Genomic DNA, 12,878 nt, shown 5'->3' on the forward strand with positions numbered 1-12,878 from the left:
CCGTTCGAAAACATGTCGGGCAAAGGACAGCCTCCCTCGTTTTGGCTCTTGGGTGATTCTATAAGGGAAATTAGGGCATATTTTTGTTGATAACAGATTTATTCGAAGAATAACCTAAAACGAGCAGAGAGTATTAAAGTCTCAATAGGCAATATATTAGATACTTTTTAAGCATGAAATGAATATTAAAACTGCGAAAATCGGTTAAGGTTGAAAATTGAGTAACCCCTATAGATTTTAGTTTCATCCAACGTGAGGTCAGAAGGTCAAATCTCGACAACATGGCTGCCGGTGTGTACAGGTCACTTGTAAGTCGTTCATTTTTCACAATTATTCGACTATTTAGGCCTTAAATATGATATCGACGTGCATCGTTATCATCTTTAGGTATATCCGCATATATCTATCAATTTTGAAAGTGACAATATTGTTATTTGTTGCGTGTAGAGGCTATGACATTGAGGTGTTCTTTTTGTCACCTCACCGATTGCGAAACCAGCATCCATGCTTGAACGAATCTTCATGTTTTTCGTCAATTTCTATTAGTCAACGAAGCATTTTAAAACAATTTAGTTACTTATAAGTACGTGGGCAGATTTGAATTGTCTTTGAAACACGTAAAACGGTTCGTATTGTATGATAGGAAATGACGTAGACTGTCAAACATGCATACTTCATTCGTGCACCGTTATACACGTGTTGTACACCATCTGATGTTAATGACGTTTAGTCATACTTGAATGCTAGATTCGGTAGAGATAGGCTTCCATAAGTTTCGCCATGATGGACTTGTTTTGTAGTTCGTACTTTATCTTGGTCAAATATTTCAGAAAGTATACAGTGGACCTACAAATATATGTGATGAACAAAGACATGACTGTGCATGTATGGATGCCCCAGAAAATCATATGAAAGTCGGTTGTGTCTGTTTAACACTGGAACTAAACCGTTTAGTACTGACATGGACCTCGAAAAAATGCTGAATGTTGTTATTCTATTAACAATATACTATATACTGTTTCACGTGGTTATATGTTATTGACTGATTGTTTCATCATTAATCAATCTCTCACAGTCACAAGGTCTTAGAAGAATAACACCTTTTGGGTCCCGCCTTTATTCGGATGAAGTAAGTATAGCTATCGTTTCTTTGTCGCTATTTTTGTTGCAATTGTTAGATTCACTGTCCCAAGATTGCAGTACTTATCTCATTTCATAGTTAAACTGTTTGATAAATGATTCACGATATCAGGAAGTGACATTCTAGTACCTTGTTTCTGGAGGCAAACACTATGTCACTTATTTTCAAGACACATGCAAATTTGATTTACAGTACTAGGTAAGGTTTGCTCCCAGACTTGCAGATATTGATTTCAGGTTTCCTTGGTTAGCTCCCTCTAAGGTTGTCTTAAATATTTAGTCAGTTGTAGGTCACCATGGTTTTAATTCAAGATGACAGATTCACACCAGTGACCATCTCTTCTGTCCTGACAGGTGAGAACAGTGACTCTGATCCCCGGCGATGGCATCGGTCCTGAGATATCAGCTGCTGTTCAGGAGATCTTTGCAGCTGCCTCAGTAAGTAACACAACAGTAGTATTAATAAATGCTGAGCGTGTGTTATGGGTTGTTAAAACAGTGACCCTGATTCCCAGTATGGCTTTGCAATTGGCTGTAAGAAAAATCAACTGCTGCATGGTCAGGAGATTTTTTGTAGCTGCCCATCAGTTTAAGCAAGTTCTTCACAACATGTCCCTGGTCTAAAATCTGACTTTCTCAATAGATGTTATTACCTGTATACATGAGTTATATTATATCCAATTATATTCACTGTGTGTCCTGGAAAAAACCCTGTTGTGATGAAATTGTTTGAAAATCCTGAGGTCTAGCCTTGTATACTAGTAGTCTACTCTTACCATGGCTTTGCTGTATCTGTTCTGTATCTGTATGTCACTTACAGTTGCATGGAATTTGGTCCGATTCAAGCTAAACAAGGATAGATCTCACCCTACTATAGTTCTATAAGTGTCAAAAGCTGAGTGTAGGAAAATAGACTAACATTAAACATGCTTGTCTGATAAGAACAGATGTAGCAACCGTTTAAGATGTTTAGAAGTCGTCTCTACCAGACTAACTATGCAGGCTATAGGGCGAAATATGATCTTCACCGTCGACTGACTCTACTGGCTAATTATTCCTTTTTCTGCCAAATTCTATGATCCATACGCCTGTAGGAGGACCTGGTGAAGGCTAGTTTAGAAGAAGAAGAACATGGCAGTTGAAATATTATTGTATCTAACAACTAAAAAAAATCAATCCAACATAAACGAATGTCCTGTTTTTCCCCAGGCTCCCATAAAGTGGGAGACGTCGGATGTGACGGCCATCAAGGGCCCGGGTGGGAAGTACATCATCCCTCAGGAGGCACAGGAGTCCATGAACAAGAACAAGATCGGACTCAAAGGTTCGTCAGGACAATCCTCATTAACCATTCACTAATGACAAAGCTGTCTAAGCAGACTGTATAGCTTCCATGCTAACATACCAGTGATTTGGTTGCTAACTGGAAGCTACTTCTTAGTACAACATTGATAAAGACAACGGTACAATAATTTTTGATTTGAGCACAGCTTAAGCAATTATGGTAAATTAGTTAAGTTTATGGTATGGTCTGGTGAATTGATAGTTCGTGTGTTGTGATACATACAATGTAGTACTAGATTCTGCTATGAGGTGCCAAACGTTTGAACTGTTATGATGAACATTTTCTATATTACGAAACTGAAAGGAAAATTGTTTGGAAATTCTTTACTTTGGATATTCTTAACAAGAACTAATATGCCAAAAGAAAAATTGTGATAACCACTGGATCATAAAGACATCATGAAGAGATGTGTTCTTTCATCCCGATCCTTCTGTCTTCTCCTGTTTTCTCCCAGGCCCCCTGAAGACCCCTGTAGGTAAAGGTCACCCCTCCATGAACCTTCTCCTGAGGAAGACCTTCCAGCTGTACGCCAACGTGCGCCCCTGTAAGTCAATCGAGGGGTTCAAGACCCCCTACCCTGACGTGGACCTGGTCACCATCAGAGAGAACACGGAGGGAGAGTACAGCGGGATTGAACATATGGTAGGCATAGGAAATTGGTCTGGATAACAGTTACTCAACACACAGACATTGTACACACAATCATTGTACACAGTTAGCATTTCCTCCTACCTGACCCACCTGGTTACCATCAGGAAGGACATGGAGGGGAATAGAATATATAGTAAGGAAATACAAGTAGTTCCAGTTAACATTTACAAATGGTCAGAATCTGTTGGAACTTGGAACACAGAGATTGTATGCATGTAATATGTACTATCACATTAAATTTACAGCATTTTGCACTCTGAGAGTAGCCTGAAAAGTGTTGGCATAACATATATTGTCAAGCTTTTTGGACATGGTGGTGACAAGGTACATGTACAATGTTTATAACATCAAATGACTTGTCATATAATATACAATACGAAGGCATCTAATGATCTATTGCTTCTTATTGAGAACTTTGTTGTGGCTTGTCTTTCATATGGCGTACATGTAGTGGCTCTGTTATTGTTTATCAAATTGCTAAATGAATTGCTCGTTTTTTGCAATTTTTGAACAGATAGTTGACGGAGTTGTGCAGAGCATTAAGCTGATCACAGAGCCGGCCTCGCGGAGAGTTGCAGAGTTTGCCTTCGACTTCGCCCGCGCCCAGGGCAGGGACACGGTCACCGCTGTGCACAAGGCTAACATCATGTGAGTATGGACCATTAGGTTAGAGTTAGACTGTGTACACTTGGCATATCCCTGTTGCTCAGCTGGTACTTAGCTTCACAGTTGAGCTCCTGGTTCCAATTAGTTGGTAACTGGGAGACCCTGATTCAATCATTAGTCAGGACATCTCGGTTGGTGCTGCACCGTCTTTTGGAAAGGACGTAAAATGGGGTCCCGTGTTTGAAGAGGTGCCTTGCTTGTTAAAGGGGAAACACTATCAACACCCCCCTGTAAAAACATACCCTGCTATATGATGTACATTATTTGAGAAAGCGTTACAAAAGGAAGTTAATCTTTTAGGTACTATATTTTGACACATCAGATGCAGATGCAGCTATTGAGCATAGATTTTTCTCAAGTTAAGGAACTTTCTCACATAAAGCAGTCAACAAGGACAAGTCACAAATCAGGATAAACTGTGCACAATAGAATGTGTAGTGTAGGAAATATGAGCAACATTTGTAGATTATTAGGTTCTGAACATTTCACAAGCTGTGTAATAAGTATGATGTAGATGCAGTGTAGCTAGTTTTTATATTTCAAAGGAGACTTTTTTTGTTTCCCAGGCGCATGTCTGACGGGCTGTTCCTGAAGTGTTGTCGGGAGGTGGCTGAGGACTACAAGGACATCAGGTTTGAGGAGATGTATCTGGACACAGTCTGCCTCAATGTAAGATCTACTTTTCTTCTTCTCTTTCTTATCCTGTTATGTCTGCTGGCACATAAGGCCTCCAGGTTTCATTTGTTGTCAGTGGCAGGATTTTGGAGGTATAGGGAAAGGGTTGCCTGCCCTTTGCTCAATCTTGTGATGTCCATATAATCTCCATCCTAACCTACACCAGAAAGGTTTTGAATGCACTTTGCTTTTTGGTTTCTTGCTGGTTAGCTTGTTGTTAACTTTATTTCTATGTGAACTTCAACATGATTATTCTTAGACTTCTGATGGACCTGTACTTGTACATGTGTATGGTAGGTTGAGCCAAAAATCGGCCTCCTAACAGTATTAGACAACAGTACACTGCAGCTGGACATTGCACCATACCCAGAAAAAGATTTATTTTGCTCACAGTGTCTTTTTATCTCGTTTGTCCACTCAGATGGTGCAAGACCCGACACAGTTTGATGTTCTGGTGATGCCCAACTTGTATGGAGACATCCTCAGGTCAGGGGTCAACCCTTTCTTTATTACTTCAATAATTATCATTCATGCATCAATGATATGTAACGGAATAAACTTAATACCTCTATTAGCTTTCCAAATACTGTAATTCTTGTTTCTTTCACAGTAGCTTTATCTTCACTGTTTTCATGGTCACCTCTGTACCGTGAACTTATCATCACCACGAAAATACCTGTTGTTATTATTTATGATTCTTTCACACATCTGTTCTCTAAATCACTTGCCGCCACCGTGAAGTTAAAGTTCACTGAAAATGTCAATTTTCCTTGCACTGTGAAATGTTTCTATCCTGAAGATAAAGTGAATTACAGTATATCTGATGTCAATGTAAATTTTAGGTGATCAGTATTAACAGTTTCGGGAACTCCTGTCATTTGACAGTACTAGTGCAATTTGTCTTGTACAAATTAAAGGGGAAAATTGCTCTTTCCCCTTACAGTGACTTGTGTGCAGGTCTGATTGGAGGACTGGGTGTCACGCCCAGTGGTAACATTGGAGCTGATGGCGTGGCTATCTTTGAATCGGTAAGTATGATTAAGTCTGTGGGTGTCCTAGAAGTCTGTGTGTTTGCTGAAAGTGTGTTGACTGAACTTGTGTATGCTTTCTCTGAAAACTAGTTTGTCTTCTGAAAAATGTGTTTCTGAAAGTGTTAGTGTGTTTTTGTGTGTGTGTGTGTGTGTGTGTGTGTGTGTGTGTGTGTGTGTGTGTGTGTGTGTGTGTGTGTGTGTGTGTGTGTGTGGATTTGTGTGTGTGTGGGGGGTATGTGTCTGTGTGTGTGTGTGCTTTTTGAACTTGTGCTTTTCCTAGGTGTGTGTGTGTGGATGACATTGTCCCCTATAAGTTTATACATTCTATGTTCCTTTAAGTACAGGATCCTTTCCTCAGGTCCTTGATATAGCCCCAGATATAGTGAGTGAGGTCCTGGCCAACTCTACAGCCCTGTTAATCAGTTCTCTGTCTCTGTGCATTCCTTACCTTAGGTCCATGGTACAGCCCCAGACATCGCGGGTAAGGACCTTGCCAACCCCACGGCCCTGCTCCTAAGTGCTGTGTGTCTCTGTTCCTTAAAGTCTACGATATTCCTTACAGTCTCTGTGTTTTCCATAGGTCCATGGCACAGCCCCAGACATCGCTGGTAAGGACCTTGCCAACCCCACAGCCCTGCTCCTCAGCGCTGTAATGATGTTGAGGCATCTCGGTCTCCACGATCACGCCCGGCGTATCGAGACCGCGGCTTTCGAGACAATCAAGGAAGGAACCGTAAGTGTGCTGAACTAACTTAGCCTCTAAATGACTAAAGTATTCTCACAATGTGGGGTAATGTGGCGTAACGGCAGAGTGTTCGGCTCAAAACCAAGTTGTTCCAGGTTTGAGTCCTGTCATGTCACTGACCTTCTGGCCTTGGGAAAGGCACTTTGGTTGTGGAAGGTCGTACAGAGGTCAATGAATGACTTAATCGCTGAATGACTGCAGCCTAGACCGCACAAAATGCAAGGTGGCTAAAATATGTACATGTATATGTTGTATATTATGCAAACCCTGTAAACCCTGCACCAAATCAGCACTAGGAAGGCTGCCATTGCACAAGTAATATTTGACCAATAAAAAAACATACATTAAGTCATAATTATTAATAAAGTAAGGACTCTTATTTCAAGCTGCTGTACATTTTTTTTGTCTTAGGGCCTTTAGAAGAGCTACATTGTATGCAAGCCCCACTAATCTAGATGTGGCTCTACTTTGTAAAGAGTGGTGGTCTGAATTACTCTTATGCTGACTGTATTTTTTTACAGTTAGAGTCCAGAAACCACCAGTAGCTTACGAATTTCTTGAAAAAATCCTGATGACTACAAATTCTTCATACTTCCCTTTACAGTAGGCTATGGCAAGTGTGTAAACATGAACAAAGGTACCAATGCAAACACTAATGTTTCTAAACATAATAATAATATAGCAATAATTTTATGGTTCAAAAGCCGTACAATCTGTATTTACAACAAATATCAAGTGAGCCCAGTTCATTTTCTCTTCCACAGGCCCTCACAGGAGACTTAGGAGGAAAAGCCAAGTGCTCAGACTTCACAAGAGAGGTCTCCAAGAAGGTCCAAGAGATTGAATGAATGTGGTAACAACTATTATCATCATGGTAAAAGGCTTTTCTTTCCCCCTGGTGAGCTAAATATAGATGTATACCTCCTATCACCACTGTGTTTTTGTTTCTGAACAAATTTCACCGTTCCTTGCCAGCAGTAGCCTTGTTGAGCTTTTGTAGTGGTCCAAATGTGAAAGTAGTAGTTTGTATATTTTTGTGTACTTCGTACAGAGTTTAACGTAGAGATAATTTTCTGTGAAATACAGGTGTAGTTTTTTAGCTAGATGCCTGCCTCAAGTCTAAGATGATTAAAACAGTGCACCCTTGCTACAGAATTTAAGGTAGATGTGTCTTTTTGTGAAAATCAAGTGTAGTTTTCCAGCTACTAGTAAATGGCTGTCTCAAGTGTAAGATAATTAAACCTGCACCCTTACCTAATGCCTTAATTGTTCAGCCGAGCTGCTACATATTTGCTATATATCAAAAAGGCAAATTTTACATTCAAAATGGTCAGAGGCACTTCATATTTCTTTATAATTTGATATCACACTCCCTATTTATTCTTTTTTTAAACCATTTTGGTAGAATATACCAGTCAGTGAGAGTTGCTTACTATAAAAGCACATATTACATATGTCCTTTCACTGTATAACCACACTATAGACAATATTCAACTCACTGCACCGGTTGTACTGCAAATGTGTAACAAAAACTGCAAGCAATACCTTTCCTGAAATGTTGCATTTTCAGTAAAGTAGCCCTATAGTAGATGTGTTCAGGTCTGTTCGTGCCCCTACCTCCTTAGTGTCATGTGTTTCAAACATAGAATTTTACTCATTGCAAGTTTTCAACTTTTTCCAACATAATTGTATGAAAAAGGTTAAGTTTTATGTGCAATGAGTTTACCAAAAGAACCTTATTGACATTTTAAAGAGGATTGCATGAAAATGTATATTGTTGTAGGGTATTTGGTATTGGAATTCTGTGTATAGAGTTTATCAAAGTGCAAGCTAAATGAATTTCTGTGTTAGATTTATTATAGTTTTACCTGAATGGCATGAATTCCAGGGATGGACTGAAGTTTTATAAACATATTAAAAGAAAGACAATTGTTCAACAAACATTTGACAGTTCAACAGCTTTTTAGTTCATATTTATTTTCAACTTGTTCTTATGGTAAGACACATGTTGCAATGTCAAATAAAGGTAACAGTTCTTTACCAGTCTGTGGTTTGCTACATTAATTTTTGTGGGAACTTGATGTTTGATATGATTACAGCATATACATGTAACACCAATGCAAGGCAGGCCATGTCCACATTTAGATAGAGAAATTGATAAGAGAATTGGTTGATTGACTGATTGATTGGTTGGTTGGTTGGTTGGTTGGTTGGTTGGTTGGTTGGTTGGTTGGTTGGTTGGTTGAATGATTAATTGATTGGTTTATTATACAGATAGATCGGATGAATAGGAAGATACAATGTACAGTACAGATATCAGATAACTTTCCATCTGATCGCATACAAAACACATGTAGATACATGAATACATAATTAGATAGATATGAGACTTTTACAGCTATTGTAGACCCTTTACAATAACAGAGAAAAACTGCAGGCAGTCACAAACTGAAATAAACATATCACACAATACATAACAGTAGCAAAACATGTAATTCTCTAATATTGTTCAGGTTATAAAGTCTGGGTGATCGAAAACTACAATGCAAATGCCTTCGTGTGTCGCGATTATGACAGGAATATGCAAAAGTCAATGAGACATATCTAGGTAGGAGGGTTCAGTCTCTGAAAGTCTCATAGTCATTCATGAGTTTGTTTAGTTGATCCAGGATGTAACTTGCACTACAAACTTTGATTCTACAGATTTACATCAAGGCTTTGCAACTTCCCTTTTTTCAGCATAAAATATTCACTCAATACTAGTAACTCATGTAAAATTACAGTTCCAACATGCAGACCTCAATTGCACTTTTTTATCTGCCATAAAAGAAAAAAATCCTTCCTACATCCGACACACACATTGTGAGGATCTACTTTAATCTTCCATTAGTTTCGTATTTGCTTTTCACAAAGCATATATGTAGTGAATATGATCAAGGAGGTTAAATACAGATGTATTTAATCTCCTTAAAATGATATACAAATGCCTACGATGGTAGAGTTAAGAAAGGAAAAAAAAACGTTGAAAAGTGTTCTGCGTAGGGAACAAAGGTTCCAGGAAGTCTCCATAGTCATGGGATGTGCTCTACTTTTCTACGAAAAAGTGACTTTGTTTTTCCAGAAACGTGTAATCCGTCTGAGCTGCGTGCGTGACGTGCTTACGAGTGGGTGGAGACTGTGAACGTTTTTTTGTCGAACAGTTGCAGAAAAAAAAGTGTTATGGTAGAAAGTCGTTTGTTTATTCCCCTCACAACAGACCTACATGTATTTATGGCTCTTAAACGTATTGTAAGGATTGCTTTGTGCCGTTTTTGCTGGCCACCAATTATATTTTCTGATTTTCTTCTACATGTGCCACTGACTCAACCACTAGGTATTTTTGACCAACATGGATTGTAAAAAATTGATGATTCAAACTGAAAATGGTTACATAAAGTTAATTATCTTAAATATATTTTACAGTACTGCCATTATTTTTGATTTGCTTCTTAGCCAGCCGGCACGCCATGTGCTTCACAGAACACGAATCGAACAGTTTTTCTATGCAGTTCGAATCGATCCGCCGTCCTTAGCGACGCGTTGCTAAGGAATCTCTCGCTGCAGAGCAGAGAGATGAAATTTCATCCGACTTTGACAGCCCCGTGGAGCCTGTTTGGCGGCCTTTTTATGAATGTTGCGTTATGTGTACCAGACGGGAATACCATGTGGTCTCGATTTCATTCATTTTCTAGGGGTTTTACAACGATTCTAGTTAGGTTCGTGCTCATATCCGTTATATGGTGAAATCATGAACATGTCAGTGCCGTACTGAGCTACATTTTTGACAAATTTGAATTTCTGGGGAATTTGCATTATGCCCTCGATTTTATTTTCAGTGACCAGTACGTCAGAATCTTGGGCGCCGGGGCTGACGCGTTCTTTTTTAGAATCAAAACGACGCCTATGATAAAGTGGCATCGCGCGATTTAGCATGAAGCCCATTTCGCACTCGAAATTGATAATAAATTATATACCACCTTAAAGTACAGATTTTGATTTATTCTACGCAATACATTTCTTTTTGTTTTAAAATCGAAAATAGCGTAAAAACTCGAGGGGGATTTGCTCTAAAATCAACTGATTTCAGGTCATACCATCAGAAGGGTACAGGTAAAAAATCAGTTCAAAAACTCTATATTAGTGAAATAGAAAACTTGAAAATGATAGATGCGATGAAATATTGAATATACATAGTTGTAAACTCAAGCAACGAGCTTTGTTGTAGGTAGTCCCGAAGCCCGGGGGTCATGGTACGTACAACTGGCTCAAAACGCCGCGCGGTTCGGTATGGTACTTAATCAGAAATTTTGAACTTAGATTTATGTGACTTTGGGCTGGTATATTTACTTAAAACTCGGAATTCATAAACGGGGGACCCCCTAAAACATAATTCTTGTCATAAATTTAAGACTTGTGCAACGATGATCTGTCCATAGTAGATAGTTACAAAAAATGTCGAACCGGGCGCGTTCTATTCTGGAATCAAAATTATGACATGACCATGTGCATTTTCGGGGGAAATCTATCACAAGTCATATACCACCAGAAACTAGAAAGTCTTCTCTTTTTCACGCACTACATTTCCTGTTGGTTTGAAGTCTACAACTGGATAAAAATAAGGGGAGAAAATACACGAAAATAACCTAATTTCGGGGCGTATTGCTGACAAGAAAGTAATAAAATATCGGTTTAGAAATCTATAGGAGTAGAAAACAAAGCTAAAATAGTGTAATTAACTTCAAATCAAAATGATATACGGTGATATACTCCCGCAACAAGCTTTCTTGTAAGGGGTGTTGACGCCCGGAGTGATGGAACGGACTACTTTCTCTCGCGGAAGGAAAAGAAAACTGCATAGAACTCTCGGCATGGCGTGCCGGCTGTTAGCTGGGAGTATCAGCAACAGTGGCTCCCAGCCATGTGTGAACATTCCAATGAGTCCATTTTGTGAATTGGAGAACAAATGAGCTTTTCCATCATGTAAGCTACCAACTCAACTGTAGTGAGAGCCATAGCCAGCGAAGGTTTCGAGGTTTCAAAATAAAGTTTAACCTCTCCTCATCATAGCTTTTCATAGCAAACATAAAGTCCTGTACACTGGACGCTTAGCGCAGCGGTGCAAGGCTCCCTTTTCTGGGCGGCAGAGGAGGGGGGATATCCTCATCACTCCTCAACTTCGCAAGCGGACTTACGACCATATCTATGTAATCGTTATAAGTTGTCTCATCACAACGTCTTGAGTTTAAAGACGTCGGTCCCCCTTCCTGGAGAGGAAGACCAGAAGACCCCCTGCGACGTTGATAAGCGCTGCACACGAAAGGTTTGACCCGCCGACCAATGAAGGCTATCGCCATAATAGCCATGATAGTGCCCAGGAAGGCGGTTATAACTCCTATGGAAAAAGAGAGCGCAAACAAATGATTTTTATTCTAGATTTAGACTCGTATGCAGGTAAAAATGAATAGGGAAATAGATAGTTTCTAAGCAGCCCAATAGAATGACATATGGTTTCTTTACTTTGAACCATCAAGCAGCAAGTATGAGAGGTCTATGGTTCTTCACGAGCATAAGGACCATGATCACACACACACACACACACACACACACACACACACACACACACACACACACACACACACACACACACACACACACACACACACACACACAGACACACACACACACATACACACACACACACACGCACACGCACACACACACACACACACACACACACACACACACACACACACACCTCACACACACACACACACACCTCACCATGTGGTGACCATCGGGCGACCAAAACTCCCGTTTGTTATTATGTGTGTGTCTCTCTGTATGTTTGGGCCTCCTAGCCGCTCTTTTTAAAAGAGTTCCATTCTATAAATTCAAGAAAAAATGAAACAATTGTATTTTTGTGAATATCCACAAACACATAAAACTCACCTTTCCAAAAACTGATCAATGAAGCTTCGTAGGCGCTGTCTACAACGGCCATTTGGACTTCTGTTCCAGTTTCAAATCGTTGTGTTGTCCCTTCGCTCGGCGTAGAAGACAATACTTGCCGCTGACTTGGCACAGTTGTAGGCGATGTACATATCGTGGAAGGGACGTCCCTCAGCAATGTACCTTTCAGTTCTTGCGGCGAGTCGCACTTGAGTAACTCATCGGGCGACAGTTTGTTGACAAAGAGGGTTGTGGGGTCAATCCAGTCCACGATGACCAGGGCGCCATTCGGGTGGAAATTGCAGTTGGCTAACATACATGTCCTCACTTTGTCGGACCTAGCGTCGACGCAGCCCTTCTCCCGGTGTACCCACACACATCGGCGCAAACGGGCGAGCCACTGAACCTTACAATCGCAGAGGAAAGGGTTCTGCGTTATGCGCAGAAAGAGGGGCAATTTTGGTGGCTTTAATCCATTCAGAAACGTTTCGGGTATCGTCGTGATACGGTTTGATCGTAGGTAAAGCCATCGCAAGGAATGTGGAAAGTCGACATAGGCGTCAACTTCGGAAATCTCATTGTTATCCAGTATTAGATAGGTGATATTCGGTGTATTGTGGAGGGACCGCCACGGGAA

At 40.1% G+C, this 12,878-nt stretch overlaps 1 protein-coding gene across 1 annotated transcript; it reads left to right on the forward strand.

The window, feature by feature from the left end:
* Positions 1–245: 245 nt before the first annotated feature.
* LOC136426595 (isocitrate dehydrogenase [NAD] subunit alpha, mitochondrial-like) lies at positions 246–8,296 on the forward strand. The gene is made up of 11 exons (XM_066415270.1): positions 246–308; positions 1,076–1,129; positions 1,495–1,578; positions 2,350–2,464; positions 2,940–3,127; positions 3,651–3,784; positions 4,369–4,471; positions 4,899–4,963; positions 5,421–5,505; positions 6,089–6,241; positions 7,018–8,296. The coding sequence occupies exons 1-11, from the start codon at positions 282–284 to the stop codon at positions 7,099–7,101; spliced, it is 1,092 nt and encodes a 363-aa protein (XP_066271367.1). The 5' UTR covers positions 246–281; the 3' UTR covers positions 7,102–8,296.
* The last annotated feature ends 4,582 nt before the right edge of the window (positions 8,297–12,878 follow it).

Source organism: Branchiostoma lanceolatum, chromosome 2 (assembly GCF_035083965.1).
Source record: "Branchiostoma lanceolatum isolate klBraLanc5 chromosome 2, klBraLanc5.hap2, whole genome shotgun sequence".
NCBI classification, from domain to species: domain Eukaryota; kingdom Metazoa; phylum Chordata; class Leptocardii; order Amphioxiformes; family Branchiostomatidae; genus Branchiostoma; species Branchiostoma lanceolatum.